At 46.7% G+C, this 20,193-nt stretch overlaps 11 protein-coding genes across 11 annotated transcripts; 5 read left to right on the forward strand and 6 right to left on the reverse strand.

Annotated features, from left to right (window-relative positions):
- Positions 1-131: 131 nt before the first annotated feature.
- On the forward strand, positions 132-989 carry N7469_007641 (formyltetrahydrofolate deformylase; the record flags this gene model as incomplete). Its single annotated transcript, XM_056646559.1, has 1 exon — positions 132-989. The coding sequence occupies one exon, from the start codon at positions 132-134 to the stop codon at positions 987-989; it is 858 nt and encodes a 285-aa protein (XP_056500000.1).
- Positions 990-2,045: 1,056 nt separating this feature from the next.
- On the forward strand, positions 2,046-2,674 carry N7469_007642 (DUF3237 domain-containing protein; the record flags this gene model as incomplete). Its single annotated transcript, XM_056646560.1, has 3 exons — positions 2,046-2,233; positions 2,300-2,380; positions 2,458-2,674. The coding sequence occupies 3 exons, from the start codon at positions 2,046-2,048 to the stop codon at positions 2,672-2,674; spliced, it is 486 nt and encodes a 161-aa protein (XP_056500001.1).
- Positions 2,675-2,785: 111 nt separating this feature from the next.
- Positions 2,786-4,781, reverse strand: N7469_007643 (Zn(II)2Cys6 transcription factor; the record flags this gene model as incomplete). The annotated part of the gene is made up of 4 exons (XM_056646561.1): positions 2,786-3,226; positions 3,290-3,596; positions 3,655-4,612; positions 4,748-4,781. The coding sequence occupies 4 exons, from the start codon at positions 4,779-4,781 to the stop codon at positions 2,786-2,788; spliced, it is 1,740 nt and encodes a 579-aa protein (XP_056500002.1).
- A 318-nt stretch (positions 4,782-5,099) lies between these two features.
- Positions 5,100-6,678, reverse strand: N7469_007644 (M20 family metallopeptidase; the record flags this gene model as incomplete). Its single annotated transcript, XM_056646562.1, has 5 exons — positions 5,100-5,335; positions 5,447-5,574; positions 5,643-6,035; positions 6,097-6,479; positions 6,583-6,678. The coding sequence occupies 5 exons, from the start codon at positions 6,676-6,678 to the stop codon at positions 5,100-5,102; spliced, it is 1,236 nt and encodes a 411-aa protein (XP_056500003.1).
- A 1,160-nt stretch (positions 6,679-7,838) lies between these two features.
- On the forward strand, positions 7,839-9,558 carry N7469_007645 (uncharacterized protein; the record flags this gene model as incomplete). Its single annotated transcript, XM_056646563.1, has 4 exons — positions 7,839-7,999; positions 8,056-8,149; positions 8,229-9,290; positions 9,358-9,558. 4 exons carry the CDS (start codon positions 7,839-7,841, stop codon positions 9,556-9,558), a joined length of 1,518 nt encoding a protein of 505 aa, XP_056500004.1.
- Positions 9,559-9,611: 53 nt separating this feature from the next.
- N7469_007646 (putative flavin-containing amine oxidasedehydrogenase) lies at positions 9,612-10,264 on the reverse strand (the record flags this gene model as incomplete). The annotated part of the gene is made up of 2 exons (XM_056646564.1): positions 9,612-9,770; positions 9,827-10,264. 2 exons carry the CDS (start codon positions 10,262-10,264, stop codon positions 9,612-9,614), a joined length of 597 nt encoding a protein of 198 aa, XP_056500005.1.
- Positions 10,265-10,852: 588 nt separating this feature from the next.
- N7469_007647 (class I SAM-dependent methyltransferase) lies at positions 10,853-12,522 on the reverse strand (the record flags this gene model as incomplete). The annotated part of the gene is made up of 10 exons (XM_056646565.1): positions 10,853-10,925; positions 10,992-11,420; positions 11,490-11,676; positions 11,782-11,807; positions 11,875-11,991; positions 12,057-12,098; positions 12,177-12,206; positions 12,270-12,326; positions 12,376-12,428; positions 12,499-12,522. The coding sequence occupies 10 exons, from the start codon at positions 12,520-12,522 to the stop codon at positions 10,853-10,855; spliced, it is 1,038 nt and encodes a 345-aa protein (XP_056500006.1).
- An 814-nt stretch (positions 12,523-13,336) lies between these two features.
- N7469_007648 (glycoside hydrolase family 28 protein) lies at positions 13,337-14,520 on the reverse strand (the record flags this gene model as incomplete). Its single annotated transcript, XM_056646566.1, has 2 exons — positions 13,337-13,795; positions 13,864-14,520. The coding sequence occupies 2 exons, from the start codon at positions 14,518-14,520 to the stop codon at positions 13,337-13,339; spliced, it is 1,116 nt and encodes a 371-aa protein (XP_056500007.1).
- Positions 14,521-15,840: 1,320 nt separating this feature from the next.
- N7469_007649 (uncharacterized protein) lies at positions 15,841-16,696 on the forward strand (the record flags this gene model as incomplete). Its single annotated transcript, XM_056646567.1, has 2 exons — positions 15,841-16,122; positions 16,193-16,696. The coding sequence occupies 2 exons, from the start codon at positions 15,841-15,843 to the stop codon at positions 16,694-16,696; spliced, it is 786 nt and encodes a 261-aa protein (XP_056500008.1).
- Positions 16,697-16,997: 301 nt separating this feature from the next.
- Positions 16,998-18,173, reverse strand: mep20 (uncharacterized protein; the record flags this gene model as incomplete). The annotated part of the gene is made up of 3 exons (XM_056646568.1): positions 16,998-17,017; positions 17,081-17,890; positions 17,948-18,173. The coding sequence occupies 3 exons, from the start codon at positions 18,171-18,173 to the stop codon at positions 16,998-17,000; spliced, it is 1,056 nt and encodes a 351-aa protein (XP_056500009.1).
- Positions 18,174-19,466: 1,293 nt separating this feature from the next.
- Positions 19,467-19,946, forward strand: N7469_007651 (uncharacterized protein; the record flags this gene model as incomplete). The annotated part of the gene is made up of 1 exon (XM_056646569.1): positions 19,467-19,946. The coding sequence occupies one exon, from the start codon at positions 19,467-19,469 to the stop codon at positions 19,944-19,946; it is 480 nt and encodes a 159-aa protein (XP_056500010.1).
- Between the last annotated feature and the right edge of the window lie 247 nt (positions 19,947-20,193).

A 20,193-nucleotide genomic window follows, 5' to 3' on the forward strand; every position in this document is an offset into this window, starting at 1 on the left:
TCAGCGCCGGTGATCGGCGGGGAATTTTGGGAAATTTGGAGATTTCAAACTTCTTTGGAAACTTTTCTTGTCTTGTCTGATATTTCCCACGGGTTCTGAAAAACAGAAAAAACGGATTCAACACCGTCGATATGGCTCCCAGCTTCATTTTGACCCTCTCGGGCCCCGATCGCCCTGGAATTGTCCACGCCGTGACTGCATTCCTCGTCCAACACAACCTCAACATTGTGGACTCGTCGCAGTTTGGTGACCCTACCTCCCAGCGTTTCTTCATGCGCGTGCGCTTTGCCCCAGCCGGCGATGAGAATCCTTCCCTCGAGAGCCTGCTCACTGCATTCGAACCAACCGCAAAGAGCTTCTCCATGGACTTCCAGATCCACCCCGCTACCCAGAAGCCCCGCGTGCTGATCATGGTATCCAAGATCGGCCACTGCCTTAACGATCTCCTCTTCCGTCAATCGACTGGCCAGCTGAGCATTGAAATCCCTCTGATTGTCTCCAACCACCCGGAGTTTGCTGCTCTTGCCGCTACATACAACATCCCCTTCCACCATCTCCCCGTCACTGCAGACACCAAGGCTCAGCAGGAGGGACAAGTGCTGGAGCTCGTGCGCCAGAACAACATCGATTTGATTGTTTTAGCCCGCTACATGCAGGTTCTCTCTCCCACTCTGTGTGAGGCTATGTCCGGCCGCATCATCAACATCCACCACAGTTTCTTGCCTTCCTTCAAGGGAGCCAAGCCGTACCACCAGGCCTATGACCGCGGTGTGAAGATTATTGGTGCTACTGCCCACTTTGTCACCAGCGATCTGGACGAGGGTCCCATCATCGAGCAGAATGTTGTTCGTGTTAACCACGGAATGAGCCCCAAGGAGTTGACCCATGCTGGCAGCAATGTTGAGAGCAATGTCCTTGCCACTGCGGTCAAGTACTTTGCCGAGCGCCGCGTGCTCCTGAATGGCCACAAGACTGTTGTTTTCGACTAAATTCGAGCTTGGATAGCAACATAAACCTACGAAAGTTTGCGTTCGCAGAGGCTTTCTTAGGAAGTTGCTTGAGGGCTCAAGATAGACCGTGGGAAACGACGTCGATGGGCATATAAATGTTATGATAAGAAGAATACATAAACAAAAGCAAAAATTAAAATAAGGATTATGCGCATAGAGATGAAAACACAATCCAAAATGCCATGACTCTTGAGTTTGAAGTCCACAAACAATCACATGAGCAAGAAACTTACATTCCGACAGTTCTTCAATTCTTCAAATAGGCTGAAAATGATACAATAAACCGGAGTAACTGGGTCACGATTTAACTACAGTATAAAACCCAAGGGTTGTTGAGCAGTTTCAACTACCTATTGAAAATGTAGTATGCCCAGTAAAAGAGGTAGTAATCGTCGTATATAGATGAAAGATACTATACGTATGAGTAATTGCTGCATGCTACGAACCGAGAAATGATTCTCAGTCATATTGAAGTACCCACCTATTAATATAAACTAAATCAAATCGACTACTGAGATTCATTCATCAGCGTAGTAGGATTTGGATGCAGTTATAGCCACGGCGAAACCACGAGGATTTATACAGCTGCTAATATTGATGGCATTGATGGCCGGGAATGGCGGCAAATGTGGACCCATTCAAAGCTTGTTTCAATGATGTCAAGAGCATTAATCTACGACTGTTACAGGATGCAGAGAAGATGCTTATTTTGCATCAAATTAAGGAAGTGATTCGGTGTTGAGGACCAACTATAAGTTAAGTATACGAGGCTTTCATATTCACAATGGCGGATGAACCGGGCATTTATCTTCCCATCTGTTTTTGACATGAATAGCTCAAAGATCGCTCATTGTTAGTAACAAAATAGTAGAAATAGACAGAAATGAATCAATATATTCCCCACATCCCACGTTATAACCGAGGTCCTCCACCCCCGGCTTTTCCGGCGGAGACACTCTCCAGTTTAGTTCAATTCTTATAAATCTTTGTCAATCCATTTGCAATCAGACCCGATCAAAATTTGAACAAGATCAAATGAATATGGAAACCCTCGCACCCGCCCCCAAACTAAGTCACCTATTCACCCTTCGCTGTGCGGTTGATGCACCATTGGAAATCGGTCATGGGCCATATGGGCGACGTCGCTGCGTACCAATTTTGTCAGGTTCTGTGCAAGGGCCTCACTTCAATGGTGAAGTAGTGCCTGGCGGAGCTGATTTCATGTATGTACTTCACGACCCTCAATTCTATGGTCTTGGTAGAGAAATCCTGTCTGATCAATCTTTTAGGCTGGTAGAGGATGATCAGACTACACACGTCAATACAAACTATGTGATTAAGAGCGACGATGGTGCATTCCTTTATATAAAGTAAGATCTCCAATATCTATGCGGGTCAATAATAAAGGAAGAATAAGAACAAGGGAAGATAACATTGACGTTCGCAGAACTGAAGGCACCCGTGCAGGACCACCAGAGATCCTGAAGGCACTCATGGACGGCGGTCCTGTCGATCCCAGCCAGTACTGGTTTCATCTGCATGTCAAGATTGAAACAGGCCATCAGAAGTACAAATGGATGAACGATCGGGTTATTATTGGAAGGGCCACTCGAGCAAAAGGGGAGGTAGCGTATGATGCATATTTTTTGGAGAATAGTCCATGAAAGCAGTACAAGTACAAGTACAAAACTAAATTAAAGGATAAATTGGGGGGGGGCATCAACACGTTAGTAGTCTATAAACATTATTATAAATACATTTTATGCGCCATTAATTCATGGCACCCGCAGGCGTTGCAAAAGTAGTTCGGCGAGATTGGCATAGCATCCTTGGTTCACGTCCTGACGAGCCAAAACTTGATCCGCGATCTCGTTCGCCCAAAGGTATTCTGAATGGTGGTCACGCAGTTCAAACAGACGTTGTCTGAGCCATATTCGGTGCTCAACGTCGGGCGTTTCAATAACCGCCATGAGCAGTGGCCAATGCAATCGCCGCAAAGGTCGACTATCAGAGGCGAATTGCTTTCGCGCAATATCGATGATTCCTATTGTGGCCTGTCGGTGGATGGCTGTGGGCGGCGAGTCGACACATAGAAGTCTGCGGTGGAGGAGGATCTCTGCGTAGAATGTACAAACGGCCATATAGATTGTGTTGAGCGTACGTCGAGCCGAGACTGGGCCGGCGAACCTGGCAGTGATAAAGAGATCGGAAAATTTCTAAATTCAACATTAATCAAATTGCCGAGGTACACTGTTTATAATAGATGAATAAAAACTTACATCGCGTATGGCGTTGATTTCTTGCATCAATGACGAGGCGGATTCTGTTTCAGCACTGGTGTCGACAAGAGCCTTCCACGTTCGATGGCGCATGCAAAATCCGGTGTGGAGGAGTTCGAGAGCGCGATAATTTTCGATATCATCAAGAATTTCTTGGTCAGGGTACTGCTCGCCCCAGAAGCATCGACCCCAGAGACGAGCACATCGGTGAAGGTGATCCGGGTGGAGTGCCGGATTTTTTGATTGCAACACATAGTCATTCAAAGACTCTGGCAAGCCCATTGGACGTGAACTCGCATCGATATATCTGAATTAAAGAATTAGTCAATGGCAAGTGCCATCATGCGCTGGAGGATAAGACTGACAATATCCACAGAAGAAATTGTTCTGGAATGAACGACACTTTAGAAGACGTTCTTTCATCCGAAGTCGATGCTTCGGACTCGGGAGAGAGAAGAACATCATTGATATCCTTGAGACGGAAAAGTTGCGGATGGGATTCCAATAATGAACGGACCCCGTGGAGATGTAATTGAAGATGACGTACTGAGTGGCCAAATTGCCATTCGTATGTGACCATAAGAAACATAGTCGCGAATATAATTTCCAGCTCTTCTATGGACACATTCCGTCGCGGAGTTTCGAGGAGTTGCCTGAACTCCTTCACGGCGAGACTATAATGATATCTTCCATGATCCTCTGCAGTGGGACGACCTGGAGACCGGATGACCAATCCTTCGCGATGCATATCACTAGCTGCCAGGGCCAGAATCATACGCATAATGACTTTATTCGTCGCTGCAGGTCCCTCGTAGAGATAGCAGAAACTGCTCCAATTCCATCCTTTCATATAATAATAGACGATCGACGAGGAAGGGAAATATTGAAAGTATTTGTGATCATGTTCCGTCAAACTCAGTGAATTGGCACATACGATCTTGTTAGTGCTCAGAGGTGGATAGAGCGGAGTCGGAATTCCAGCCGGCGCGGTGGGTGGAAAAAAGGCCGGTAATTGAGGGGCGACATCCAGTGTCACCGCATCACCGGGCCAGGAAGCTGGAGAGAAACCGGGGAGGAGGGCATTCGGTTGAATATCGAGATCAAGGTCGAGGTCAGTTAAGTCGCCTGCGTCTGAAGTTGGCCAAAAACCTTCTAATTGGGGTTCGCTGGATGTCGGAGCAGGTTGAAGATGACGGATTTGCGCACTGCGACCGCGCTTGACGGGAACTCCCCATTCGCAACTGAGTCGCAAATTGAGGCATCGTTTACAAACTGGTTGCTCTTCGCCGCATTTGACCTTCCGCCGGCGGCAGGTACTGCAGCCTAAAAGATAATAAACATCAGCATGAAGTACTACATAACTATCATACTATGTAATATACCACAGCATTGCCGGAGCTGTCGGGGAAATCGCGGGTTTACTACCGCATGGGGGAGGCAGATGCGAAGAGAACGAACCATTCTTGGAGCGCGGCGCGTTGCGTCCGGACATAAAGAAACGATCCCCCACCACGTCAACAATTGAAGCACCGCATAAATACGGAGAAGAGGGAAAAAGGAGGAGAGGAGGGAGAGAGAGAGAGAGCGTAGAAGAGATGAAGTCAAAAGAAGAGAAGTGGAGGGGAAGACTTCCGCAAATGGACGTTACTTGCAGCCTGAGGCACCCCGGCAGTTGATGACGTGCGGAGAAAGTGAATTGCCGAAGTATACAATTTTACAATTAGTATTATAATTATTATAATTGCATTTTATATTTGCATTCAATAGATGATATATCTGTATAATGAGTATAATGAATGTTTGTTAACAGCTAATCATCTCGTTCAATTTCATCTCTCCACTGTTGATGCACCGTGGTAAATAATTGATCATTGCTGATCATATCCCATCCGATCAGTGCTAGGGACTTGCCAACCACAACAGCCTCGGCGTGGGCCCCGTCAGTACCAGCAGAAGCTGCAAATGTGGGATGATGTGGAAATGTATTCTCTGGTGTTGGAATGCCGAACATGGTATGTAATGTAGGGGTGACATAGCTGACATTGCCTTTTTGAGTTTATTAGTTAGCATTGCATAGAAGTGCAGTTTGAACAATATGATATATTTGGCCATCATGATCAAATATCACAGAAGATGCCAAAAGAATAAAAGACATACCAATATCAGATGATGCAGTCAGAACCTTCTCGTGGCGTTTGAGTACTTTGCGGCCATATTGACCCATGTGGGCCTGATAGCTTTCGCAAAGCTTGTCATTCAATCGTACATCTGTATAGAGTTCCTCCCTATATGAAATCCAAAGTTAGTCCATTCTTCGTTACTCAACCTTATATATCATATGGTATTCACATACTCCTCAATCTTCACCTCACATCCAGTCGCCAATGCCCCAGCTTGGATACAATTGCGCACTTTGGATACCAGATTGTTAAGACCCTTGAGCGAGGGACTTCGTACTTGCCAGTAGGCTTTGGTATACTCCGGAATGACATTGGCCACGGTAGGAACATCTGTAAATGCGCAATGAATTCGTTGCTCGGGAAGAATCTGCTGGCGTAATACGGCCACATTGTTATAGGCGGAGATTAATGCATCCAGAGCATTGATGCCATCCCAAGGATTACCTCCTGCGTGTGCACTCTTGCCAGTAAACTCGCAAATAATCTTCTTACGTGCATTCATCAAAGTCCCGGCGATTCCCTCCGCATCTCCTTGGTCTGCAAATAGTTTTCTAGGCCCTGGATGCCTATCTTGATCGTAAGAAACCAGGGGAAAAAAAGGATCATCTCGAAGGATTGGAAACTTACGCCATCAGAGAAATGTCGACCCCTTTATAAGCTCCGGCATTGATAAGTTCAGCCTTGCCTCCTCCGTTTTCCTCAGCAGGAGTTCCGAGTAATTGCGTTCGCCCAGGTATACCGTATTTTCGTAGAGCAAATGAGAGACCAAGAAAGGCAGTAATACTGCTAGTCGCGATCAAATTATGTCCGCAAGCGTGGCCAATCTCTGGAAGTGCATCGTATTCCGCGTTGAAATTGACCAGGCGTCCGCCCGTTCCGCTCAAAGCTTCAAAAGACGTATTTAGACCATAAGCATGGCGTTTGACCGTGAAGCCTTGCTTCTCTAGGAAATCGCAGATCAGGTCGTGAGCATGGTGCTCGTTGAATGCCAATTCAGGGTTGGACCAGATCTAGGAGACTATGTTTAGTGAGATTCCATGGCTATGAAATGTTATCATCCAAGTGTTGCTGGGTTAACTATCGAAGCTTCATCCAAGCTCGTCTTTCACTCACTCCTTGGTTGACCTTGCGCAGGGAATCGTGCAGCTCTTCGATGGCGCGGTCGACGGACGCCCGCACGTCTCCAATATCTATATTTGAGATCGTCATCCTCAGTATGTTGTAGACAGGGACAAATTATTAAATCGTTTTTGAGACGGCGACAGGGCGACTCGGTGTATAGAGATGCACGATTCGAAGAGAAAAGAGAAAAACTAGAAAAAAGAAAGAAAAATCACAAGCGAGGGGAACAAGAGAAAACCCCTCCGTTGCATCGTCACAGCATAACTTGTTCGCCAAAGTGTAAGACATCCTTTTCCCCACTCTTTGCCGATGGGCTTTCGGGAGAAAGATGAAGCAAAATAGCATTGATAGCAAAAGGACGGAATTTGACAATTGGAATTCCGTCTTTCATGAGATAATCAGTTGGTTCTATCAGAACTTGTAGCTGACCAGACCTCGCAACCAGTCGGCAACGTGGTGGATCTCCCCCGCGGTGTGAATCTGTGGGGTAAAACACTAAAATACATATAGTGAACGCATGGTGGCAATGCTGTTGCTAATCATGCCAAGCAAGCCCTGAGGATAAACAATACGAATAGCAATCCATGGATAGACAAGTGGGTTGCCGACCAGAAGAGGCCGGGGCTGATTGCCGATGCTGTCCGCGTATTGGCGGAACAGCCGACCATCAAGCCCTAATCTCGGGTCCCCAGGAACAATTGGTATGGAATCTGGGGCAATCAAGGTGATAGACAGATTACAAGAGATAGAAAGGATAGCGTTGACGGCATTTGTCCGTACCTATACTTTCTCCTGATTGCCGATGATATTGCTCGTCCTGAGGGATCCAACCATATCGTGGCGTTGATTATTATTGCATCCAATGGAAATTGCTCAGCCATGATACATACAACTTTTCATATCTGTCAACCGAGCACTGTGGCCTGGGCACGATAACTAACGAGGTGGCTGATCATCACCACAACCCTCCGCCACCAAGCCCTGAGGGGTTGGCGTATGGAAAGAGCATATCGTATTGGTTTTATAGTTCCGCCTAATCTCCCCTTTAGCCAGCAAAATCTAATATTACTTATTGACTCTGTTTTGTTGAGAGTTTGTGATCTCCCAGCGTGTCTGTCTTTTCACCTCATATATACCATCTTCGAAGATTCGAGTCATTTATTTCATCGAGTGCAAACCACTTTCTTCACTTCTTTCTCGACCTCTATAACCTCGTTTGATCCGACGTTGAATTTTATAAAGTCATAATGAGAGAGAAGGACATAACTTCAGACGCGAACGCACCTGATTTGGACATCAAGAAATTAGACTCTTCACCTGCCGCCCGCGATGTCGATTTCGGCCAAGTCCTGGAAACGGCGGTCACACCAGAGCTGGAGAGAAAGGTTTTATGGAAGTTAGACCTATAGTGAGTGAAGGTTTATTACAATCTACCATACTCAGTCGCTCACCAAATAATCCCAGCTTAATACCGCTGATGGGCTTCTGTTATATGCTCCAATATATGGACAAGCTGGCTCTGAGTCAAGCCACATTATTCAACCTCGCAGAGGATCTGGTATGTACACTACTATCCCGTTACTTTACTATGCGTCTTATCACATCAAACTAACACTTATTCTCTTCTTACACCATAGGATCTACAAGGAACTCAATATAATTGGTCATCCGCTGTCTTCTACTTTGGCTACTTTGCGTGGAGTTGGCCGAGTGGCTATCTGATCGTTCGCTTGCCCCTTGGGAAATACCTGGCTCTTGCTGTATTTATATGGGGAGGCGTATTGATGTGCCATGCTGCCTGCACAAATTTCGGAGGGCTGATGGCCGCACGTTTCTTTCTCGGTGTTGGCGAGGCTTCTATCGCCCCTGGATTCGCCTTGATCACCGGCATGTTCTATAAGCGAGAGGAACAACCTGCTCGGCAGGCTGCCTGGTTTATTGGAAACTCAATTGCTACAGTGATCGGCGGTCTGGTCGCCTATGGAATTGGATTGATTCATAACGATACAGTCACCAGCTGGCAGCTGCTGTTCCTAGTTCTCGGGTCAATTACAGCTGGCTATGGCTTCATACTGGCTGCTTTCCTTCCCGATACACCGGCCAAAAGCATATTCCTGAACAAGACCGAGAAAGCAGTTGCGATTCAACGGACTCTGAGCAACAAGACTGGTGTGATGGACACAGGCAAGTTTAGATGGGGCCAAGTGTGGATGGCGATCAAGGACCCTCAAACTTGGTTCTTGGTGTTGTATACCCTCTGCGTAAACTTTTGCAATGGGGGTATCACCAGTTTCTCCTCGATTATCATCAATGGGTTTGGCTTTTCCAAGCTTCGATCCCTTCTAATCCAGATGCCGATCGGTGCTGCTCAACTGGTATTTCTCGTGCTCACCTCTGGATTTGCCACGTTAGTCCAACAGGTCCGCATACCGATGATGATTCTCAATACCACTGTTTCCATGATCGGTATGATTCTCATCTGGAAATTGGGTGATGATAACCAAGCGGGCAAGATGACGGGGCTTTGTCTGGGTGCTGTTTTCGCGGCAAATATTCCCTTGTCGCTAAGTCTCATTAGTTCGAACGTGGCTGGCTTCACTAAGAAAAGCACTGTCAGCGCTCTGATGTTTGCCGCATATTGTATTGGGAATATAGTTGGGCCTCAATTCTTCCTTCCTGAAGAGAAGCCTTCTTATCCGGTTGGTCATTTCCCCCCCTTTGCGACTGAATAATTCATCTTGAAGCTAACACCTGATGTTTGTCTAGACTGGAATCAAGGCGGCCATGTCTGGCTTGATATTCGGTATATTCTTCCTCATGTGCTTGTATGCGTACTATGTATACGAAAACAAACGGCGAGACCGGCTATACGGCTCCCCGGTAGAGATGACCGAACAAGAAGAGTTGCAGGACGAGTTCTCTAACAAGACAGATCATGAGATAGAAAGCTTCCGATACGTTCTTTGATTTTGAAAGACACTGATATTTAATGACCACGCAATGCTATTCATGAATGAGACTCATGTGTCTTTTGGCTTCTTTCTCTTATATCGCGTGCCATGGCACACGAGAAGATACTTGGCAAAAAAGTCCTCTGCAAAGTCATCAAATGGCTCGTATGCTGCTCCTAGTTGGTAAGCAGCCGCGATACCTGAGATGCAGGCTATTTCATGCATATTCTGTAAATCTTAGTTAGTAGCCTGTCGAAGAGACGTTCCCAATCAGTTGCACTCACCACCATAGTCCAACTACCAGCATACAATGTGTTATTGTGCCCGTTGATGAACATCATACCAGGTACAACCCGTAGGTAATTCTGCCACCGATGGCCAAATTGGTGCCACCATTTTCGAGCAATTATCTTGGATGGCTCAATCTCATTCCATGTCCATAGGTCCTTATGCTGGTCATTCAGGTAGATCGTCTGAAAGATATGCTTTTCCAGAGGTAGGGCTGGTTTACCCTCTCCTATTTTTCTCGCGAAATTGGTGTTGATAGTTCGTGCAGTCAAATCCCATTTCAATTTTCTCAGGATCGGAAGAAAATGAATGAGTGAAGTACATTGGTCGGAAGCCCAACCAACCATCCTTTTGACAAACAGGCTGTTGGTCGGCAAATGCGATTTGATCTTCCCTTTCCTTGGTCGTAGACTGTGCGCATAAACCCCGGTCATATTGAGCTTCAAAGATACTTAGGATTTAGAAAAAAAAAAGGATTCTTTTAAAAAGATAAAGAAGAGTCTCGCAGAAAATGGATAAGCAAGCAGCGAACGCGATGGTGATGTCAGGCCGGTGCATTCCTGGCGATGCGCCAATCAATGAACAGAGCCAACGAGCGACAGGAATGGCCAGATATTGTAGAATCAAGGGACCAATCGGCGTGATGAGAAGAATCAAGAATTGGCAGCTAATCCACGATGACAGAATTTTAAAAAAAGGGTCCAGTCTGCCAATGATTTCAGATATGCCAGCCAAGTGCGACAGATCAATCCGGGCATCGATCAAGAAGTATGCGATCGTCTGCGATAAAATTTGATTAGGGCGAGTGCTAGTATTATTAAGAGGCTGAGGTGATCTCATACATCGAGTAAGTCAAGTTGTCGTGTATTAAAGAAAGAAGACAAGAATATAGATGAATCGCATGTCGCAGGTGGGACTCGATGATCGGGGATATGTACATGAAAAAATGTCGATTCCAAAGAATGCAGAGTCATTACTGTGGATCCGAACTAGGAACTCTTGGATGATGAGGATGTATAAAGCTACTCCTTCTTAATCTCCTTTTCCTTCGCCGAACTGTCTTCTGGTAAAGGCTTGCGAGCCCATACTCGTCGCCTATTGAGATCAATTATTGCTCTCCACACCCAACATAATCCCGTGAGCATGGGAGGAATGACTTACGCGCGTTGGTAGGTGTGATATCGTGGGATCTTGATCTCTTTTCGTAACTTGGCTACATAGACGAGCACCTCCTCTTTAGTCCATGGAGCGGGCGATCCGAATTTGGTGAGTAGCCACATGCACCAGCCCTCCATTCCGGAGAGCCAATGCTGAAAATTGACAGTTCCAGCCTCTTTATATTTCTTGTCGCGTGGCCAAGGCCCAATGGGCCATTTATATTCCTGCTCGTGAATGTCAACGAACCCGGCCGTGCGAATAGATTCTTTCATATGGTCGATGGCGTCCAGATCACGTCCACTTTTGATGGCGCTCTCTCTCGTATTCGGCCCCCAGGTATTAAGGATACTATCCTTAGGTACACTCCCATCGTCACACTCGATCACAGGGCTAGCTTCAACTTGCTCGATCCATCCGCCGGGTCTTAAGTTACTGCAGTCGATATCCGGATTAAAATTGAACAATCATAACCGGGATGAAATTGTAGAACAAACAACATACTCATAGCATTGCTTGTAAACTTGATCCCACTCCTTATCGTTGAAGGCCCCGGTCATAATCCGCATGTAAATCAGATCAAAGGGCTCACGCCAAGTCCACGATTGCAAGGCATCATCGACCTCCAAGACACAGTTGGGAGGTAGCCACGAAACTGGCGGTGGGAAAAGATCAACTCCGCGAACGGTGGCTGCAAGTTGGCGAATCGTAAGAAAAAAGACAAAAAAAAAAAAAAGAGAGAGATAGATAGAAAGTCAGCAGAAGAGCTTCTGCTGACCTGGAGGTGCTCACTAACCATTTGGAAACATGTCCGCCACATCACTATCTTTATGGTCAGAGAAATTGTGCATTGTTTTTTCGAAGGATGCATGGTTTGCGGAAAACCTACATAGCCCAGACGCCTTTCCCAGTGCCTAGATCTAGGATATGCTTCGGATCATCTCCAATTGGAGATCGGAAGAGAGGGTTTTCCCTTTCCGAGTCGAGAATGATAGTCACTAAATGTCTGTATCACAAGGTCAGTAGCAGACTTCGGCGATCCTAATTGATGCGAGCAGCAGTAAGTCGTACCCAGCCTCGTACGTCTCGAACATTTGATCGTCCGAAGGGACCCTATATTAATTGCATGGTCAGCAGCCGAAAGTTGGTATGTGAACATGAAAAGTCGGTTTAAACTTTGATCTTGCGCACATGTATTCTTCATTGCGAAGTGATTGATATCTAGTAGATAAGATTGGTGAGTCCGAAATTCTAAATTTAATTGTCGATCAATGGTAATCTTACCGACGACCATTTTCTAGAAATCCACGATAGATAGACGAACCAATGGAGGTGGTTTCCCTAGAAATTTTAGATGAAATATGACAGGTTCCATCGCACGGAGACATACGATTGCCAATCATCTGGATATGTATTCACGTCGTTTGAATACACGTCAGGGTCCTAGAAATCACACCAGTTAAACATAAAGGCAAAAAAACCGAGAATTTAGGGTTCGCCAATCGATACATACAACAGCAATAGCTTGGTCAGTCATGGTGTTGACCAGTTCCCGATAGAGGACTTGAGGTGGCGAAGAGAAGAGGGAACGAAGAGCAAGAATTTATGACGAGTGTATTGTATCAAATGACCCTTTCCTGGGCGACTCCTGTGAGAAGTGCTGAATGCGGTTTAGTTGGGGTCGAAATTTCTTGTCTTTGAGGATTAGCGCAGTCGCAGGATTGTAATTGCAGGGCACTAGTGTCGGGTGGCATGGAATGGCTGCGCGGCCGTTGCAGCGGATGTCCCCCCCGGGGGGAGGGGGATTTTGATAGAATTGAGCATCCATGGACGTAATTTACTTGAACAAGACCCAGAAAATACCGACAAGCTGTGACTCGTGGCTACTAGTAGCCGGTGTTGTTATGTATTGTACCATCCCTGAACATACCAATAGTTACTGATAATATGACAGCTGGAGTATATGGCGTAACCTGTTGATATAACTACACAAGACAGTCATTATTGTATATAGTATCCACTGAACGTAAGATGTAAATAGTAGCCTGCGGGCTCGCCGTCGAAGGTGGATCCCTTGGGGATCAAAGATTTACGCTATTTGTGGACTTCATGATTCCTGATTGTCAATGATACCCTTATTCCAGGCTAATGGAGGATTCAGAGGAAAAGTACCGGACCAGAAGACAATTCCGGAAAGCCCCGCAAATTAATTGTATGTTCAAGCTTGTACTATGTATTTTACAATCGAAAATGTACAATGTCACACACACACACACACGTTGGCAAAATATTGTACAGATAGCTCAGAGCTCAGCCTAGGGATGGCAGCAGTACTCCATTCCAGAGACAATCTAGCAGGATGCACCCGAGGGTACATTCTCACAGTCATCGCTGGTCTTGCCACCAGTCAGGCTGACATCGCCCCAGGTCCAATCGCTGCAGCTGTCCTCGGCGCACAGAATGTAGATCTGCTCAGCGTCATCTTCAAGAGAACCAGTGATGCCGTCCACAGTCAGATCGGTGATCGGGACACCGTCAGTAGGGGTACCAGTAGGAGAACCGTTCTCATAGTCTTGCTCGATAACAACGCCGTAGTCGGTGATACCGGAGAGGGTAATGTCGGAAAAGGTCACCTCGCTGATTGAGCCTGTTGCGTCCGAAATGGCCTTGATACGGATACCATTGGCCGAGTCAGACACAGTCGAGTCAGTGATGGTGACATTCTTCACGGTGTTATCATCGCGGCCACCGACAGAGCCGATCGACAAGCCGTGGCCTCCAGAGCAGGTGGCTCCACTCCAGTAGATGTTCTATTTAAGAATTTTGTAAATGACTGCAAGAGATTAAAGAGATATAATGAGAAATTTAAGCAACTTACCTCGCCAGAGTTAATAGCCACACAATCATCCTGGTTCTTGACGGTCGGGTTTTTGATGGTGATATAGGTGGACTCGCTGATATCGAATCCATCGGTATTATGGCCACCGTTGTCATCGCCATCTGAGTTATCAATGGTCACATCCTCGATCAGGAGGTTATCAGACTGAACGCTGATAGCCTGCACGGGGGTGTTCTTGATATTGAGACCCGAGATGGTCGAGTCATCAAGAGAGTGAGCGTAGAAGAACTTGGGCTTTGTCTTGCCGCCGTTGGTACCCTTGCTATCCCACCAGCGAGAACCCTCGCCATCGATCACAGCACCCTCATTGGCTGTCACGGTGATACCGGACCCGGCAATGCGAATCAGAGGGCCCTTCCACTCTTTGTAGCCGAATGTGGTAGTGCCGTCAAAGATGACCTTGGTGCCATCCTCCAAATCGGATAAATCCAGTGTCTCGCCGGCGGGTACCTCGATGTCACTCAGGACAATAGTCGAGCAATCAGCCTGGCTGGCTGAGGCACTAGCTGCCTCAGTGAAAGTGCAGGTTGAAGAGGCTCGCTTGGTGAGGTCGGAAGCTCGCGAAGGGGCTGGGACAGCAGCAACAAGGCTGGCAGCTGTAGTGGCCAGTAACAGATTCGAAAAAAGTGAAGGCATGGTGTCTGGTATTTCTGTTCAACAGAAGACCACTAGAAACGTTGTGTAAAATGAAAAGTTGTCTATAAAACAACCAAACAAGCAAAAAGAATGTCTGGACGGAAAAGAATGGACTTAATTCTGGTCAACAGAATAGAAAATGGGACTGTGAAAAGAGAATGAGGCAAGCAAAAGACGGAGCCGGCTGAATTGATGCAAGCGCAGAGCAATCGTCCTCTTTATAATGTGGGCACTCATATCTGCCAAGCTCAATCTGGCGCTGCGAAGCTTTCTTGCGGCATCAGGGGCGCCCGGAATATTCACGACCCGATCGAAGTCCACGTATTTTTTCCTTCCACTCGACACTTGCAAGGGAGGGTGTGACGAAGATGGCGGCTGTTAGTGATGCTTCTCTAGTGGGTCAGCCTCAATCTCTAACAGCCGTCGCTCTCTGAATCGAGAAATGATAGGCATGATCCGGTGTGAACGGTCCACCTTTCGTTAAGGCAAACCACTCAGATCGCTGGGAAGCCCGGAGAAAATGCCTCCAGAGGAGTGACGGGCGAACTGGTCTAGGTCTCGGATTTCAAGCGAAATGAGCAGGCTTAGGGTGTATATAGTAGCAGTGGATATGGTGGGAAGCTGAAGCAAGAAAGTGATACAGATCAATAGGGGTAGAAAGAACGATGTATGGGTACTCATATGATTTAGATAGATATAGTTAATTAGCTATTATCCATGCACAATGCAAAGTGACTTCGGCGGCTAATCTTCGGAGCTGGCAATTCCGTATTAATCTAGTTGAAATTGATTACGTATTGTGGGAATAGGAGAATGCGCATAGTAAATAATGTGAGATAGTAATATATGAGAGTTCAATATTGTTTTAAGTGTGGTACGCCTGTTGTGGTGTGTGTCTATATTCAACAGCCCTCAGAAGTATGGATATTGACAAGGTAAGAGACGAAACTGAAAAAGCCTGAGCGTGCAAAGCATTCGTCAATAGACTGAAGTAATAGGCACACACTGGCAACACCGGTGATACTATGGGAGTAGCCCTACTTGTGTAGTACACTCGTAGTATATTTTCTAGTAGCTGATAGTAGAAAGTAGAGATATAACACACTACTTCATGTTCAAGTTGTTTCAGATCATGTTATCTGTCATGTTCAGATTCTTTCCCATATAGAATAGCTCAAGCTATGCAGATCAACAATGTGTACATAGCAATTACATTCGTTGATCTTCAGTATATGCCAAGATCATCTACTTCACGTGATATCGGGCATTTCCACATCGTTTTCTTCACGACGTCAATTTTCTCCACTCGCTTCATTGTGCATGGCACCCCAAAGAACACATTCTAAGATCTCGGGCGCCCCGGACTACGATAGCCCTGAATTTTGGGATGCTCGCTTTGCCACTGGGAGCGATGTAGGCGAATGGCTGAACTCGGGTGATGTCCTCATTGACGCCGTTCTATCTGACCTCAACCAGCGGCCGCACTTACATGCCCCAAGTAAGGCGCCACACGTTTTACACTTAGGGCCGGGTGTCTCACAACTAGGGCGGAAACTGCGTGATGCCTGTCTGCAGAGGCAATGGACCGGGAACGGCATCTTGGTGAGCCTTCGATATGCTGCTATTGAAATTGTCATACAAATATGTGCATTGCTGACCATAGTTTTCCTAGAATGTCGACTTTTCCACCGAAGCTGTGCGTCTTGGCCAACGTGCCGAAGAAGAAATGAAACCGGAACATGCGATGCATTGGCGATGTGCTGACCTGCTACTGTGGGACGATGTTGCGACCCTGACGCCTTTCGCTCCCTTTGATGTGATCCTCGACAAAAGTACCAGTGATGCCATCGCCACGTTCAGTGACTGTCAAATCTCTGCCACGAATGATTCGAGAATCTGCCCTACTGTAAGAGAGGTTGTTCAGGACAAACATGGCGATACGGCGACGTTGTCTCCGGTAGAGCTGCTCGCCTTGAACCTCGTCCCCTTGACAAAAAAGGATACTACTTGGATCACGCTATCTTACTCGACTCTGAGGTTCGATCATCTTCCATTCCTTGAGAGATTTTGGAATTTGCGTTCTCGCACAGCCCTCAAGGCGCCTCCTGGCCCTGTTTCCACTTCGGCACATACCCCAGATGTGTTCCATTGGGTCTACGTATTGGACCGCAAGTGACCTGAAACCTCAATTATCTTATTCTGTACCTTTACATCGTTGCGCACAGAAAAATCAATCACCTAGTTCATATTCAGTCTACAGCACTCTTATTTTCACCTCGATTGACTACGATTCGTAACCACCCGTGTCATGGCAATGCACAAGAAGATCAAAACAAGTTCAATAACATCTCCAATCATAATATCCATTCCAAACAACCTCTGCAAGTTAACACGGATCTATGTACATTCAGATTCTGACTAGACCCATCACCTTCATTTACAATCATTTCCTCTCGATTGCGACATGATGTCATCGATCAGCAGCCGAGATTAATTGCTATAACCATAGATCAGTCAAATATATTCATTTCTGACCGAGATGGAGTCATAATTAACATACCGTTGGCGTACAGGGCATACGAGTCAGCATTCAATACGGCCTGGCTGCTGCTGAGGGAGGTGGCCGCCGAGTAGCCGTATCCCAGGTCATCGGTTCCAGGGCTATACACACCAGGTGCATGGGTGAACTCATGGAGAGTTGTCGTGGCTTGATCCTGTTGATGGCAGGTACCAGCCAAAGCTGGCAGATAAGAATAATAGATGTCACAGTTGGCAATGATATTGCGTGCAGGGAGGGTATAAGCAAGCACGTTGGTCTCGCAGTATCCCAAGGTGTCACTGCAGTAGTAAGTGGTGGATCCTGAGCTGGCTGATTGCGCTTCCTTAGCCACAGCTTCTAGACGTGCTGCAACCACGGAGCGTGTTGAACTGGAGGTGGTCTTGAAGTATTCACTAAACTTGGAGGCTGATCCAGACCTGGCTGCCGTAGCAGCGGCATTGGCCAGCTTGACGGTGTTAGACAGAGCCTTCTCAAGAGCCGACTTGCGGCTGGCGTTGCTGCAGGTCTCTTTAGTGCGACGGTCCAGCGGTTTTAGTGCTTTGGTGACAGTGGATGCCTTGGCCCCATCGATATTGAGCTTGAGGTCGTTCGAGCTGTACGGCAAATACCCAGTCACGGCCCCATCCTTGACCACCGGCACGAGGCCATTGGAGCGCAGGGTGATGGCGCCTCCGCTGGACAGGTCAGTGGTTGTGGCGATGTCAAACTCATCTTCCAGGACTTCTCCGGCCTCAAGAGTTGTTAGAGACTCCGATGCAAGTCCTTGAAGCTGGAATCGACGCTTGATACCGTCAAAAACGACCTCGTTGTCTGGATGAATGTTGGTAAGTGGCCATCTTTTGAAAATTGGGTTGATGTCAAACTCACTCTCTCGATAGACCGAGACCTTTTTGACAGGAGCACTGTCGCGGAAGAAGTTGAGGTGCACAAAAGTGACATTTTCAGCGCCGGTATTCTTCACCACGGCCTTGATGCGAGTGTCGCTCACTTGGCTCAAGGTGACATCCAGAGCGGACAGATCAGACTCAATTGGAAATGCATACACATTCTGTGCGAGGGCCAGAAAGGCCGTGGACAAGGTAGTGAAACGCATGTTGAAGAAGACTGAGAAAGATACTAGTTGAAAATGAATCTATCCTAGATAATCTCAATTGCCCACGAGCTCTCGTAATAGCTTGAGTCTATGAGAACGAGAAAATTTGAATTCACAAGGTCGGATACCCTGATTTATAGCTTCTTGAACAACATCTATGTCGATATCAACATATAAAATGTCGCCTTGAACAATACAAACGAAGACCAAAAAGGCTAGTGAGGACACGAAACCTCCTATTTTCAGCATTAGAAACGGAGAAATTGGTCCGTCACTTGATCTTTCGATTCCCTATCATGACTAGAAATGCAGAAACAACCAAATACTGGTGATTGATTCTTCTGACAGACCTCAATGATATCGGACTTTGACCCGGACGAGAAATGCATCACGTCTTGGCCCGGCGGAAACCCGTTTCAACCAGAAACGTTTACAATGATATCTTGGCTGAGGGGAAAAATTGGAGGCGCACCAGAAGAACCAGAACTAGTATAGACAAAGGCTTTCCACATGCATTCATTGGACTGCGGGAAAACGGATATCATTCCCAGGACCTGGCGATGTAACGGCCATTAAAGCGCGGAAGGGGGCTAGTGTGTGTTGTACATGGTGTATATGATACAGGGGAACATCTCCGGCATCCTAATGACCCTTTGCAGCTAGCTAATCTTACACAACCTTCAACTATGAGACTTTGCTTACGGTTGAAACCCCTCCAAAGGAAATTGACCCAAGGTAGTTGTTGTTAATACTTGCCAAGGCGCCGACTTTTGCATTGGCGCCGCGGAGTCCGGCGCCAAGAAAAAACAAGATACCACCCAAGACATTTTTGAGTCTTATATTCTGATAAAAGGCTGATTACTGTTTGGATCGATTGAGAGCGATGATTGTGAGTGGAGGAAGTAGTTGCCGCTACCGATCAAACTCCCCTGCAAGAATACCCTGAAGACAACTCTGAAGAAAACAAGATGGCCGCCAAGTCGTGGTGGAGGGGAGGGTTACACGCCACACAGGAGAGAAAGGCGCCACCAGACCCCGTGGCATAGCTTGGCCCGGCGATAGAAAGAATCATTGGACAGCAGAGAAAAGTAAGGACGGACAATTAAAGGAAAGTGATATTGCTTCAATTTATCTCTTGCCGACAGTCCGTACATGACACACGTGAGATGGGTATCCTCATCCTCCCTTTCGAACTGAAATTATAGGCTCATTATTACGATCATTCTACTTTGAAACTCATATTTTTTGGTCTCTTGAGACGTTCGAATATCTTTCCATAATTCCATAAAGACAATGGAAGCGTCTCTTGGGCTGCAGGTCACACTGGCCTCTCATGCCACAAACCTTCAAGCTTCAACATCCCTTCCTGTTCCTATCACAGTTTCTGTTCACAATCCAGCGCAGGCTCCAGTGACCCTTCTGACATGGAATACACCTCTGGACTCGCGCGCTGGAGTGCTTGGTGTTTTTGAAGTCTGTGATACCGGAAATGGTCAAACAATCCCCATCGATACAATCAAGGTGTCTAGAAAGCTCCCGGCGACTTCACACGATCTAGTCGAAATCCCAGGCGGCCAGACAGTCAACCGAACCGTAAATATCCCGGCATTTCCGTTGGAGCACGGTCACGAATACTCGATCCGAGCCCAAGGTATATGGCATGCGATTTGGGAAATGCCGCTGACGGATGTGACCATATCCCAGCTTGCCGAGTTAACTGGAGCTACGCGAAGGGAATTTCAATCAAATCTTGCTACCGTAAAGGTTGATTAACGGTGCATTTCTGAGCGAGGGAATGGTCGCCATTGTGTATCACATAGGTCACGGCACATGAACGATGCTTCGAAGGCTTGAACCAAGTCAAGGCACAAGGGCTTGAATGAATTTCTCTTATTTGCATGGCATTTTTTCTTCTAGCAAGTATCCTTGCGAAATGCCTTGATTCCTCGTCCAAGTTCTTGCCTTTCCCACTTCTTGCGTACGACTAAAAATATTAGTAAAACTAACATCGCCACTGAAA

Source organism: Penicillium citrinum (genome assembly GCF_028827155.1).
Source record: "Penicillium citrinum strain IBT 23319 chromosome Unknown utg000006l:1.0-3011923.0:1.0-3012962.0, whole genome shotgun sequence".
In the NCBI taxonomy this organism is placed as follows: Eukaryota; Fungi; Ascomycota; class Eurotiomycetes; order Eurotiales; family Aspergillaceae; genus Penicillium; species Penicillium citrinum.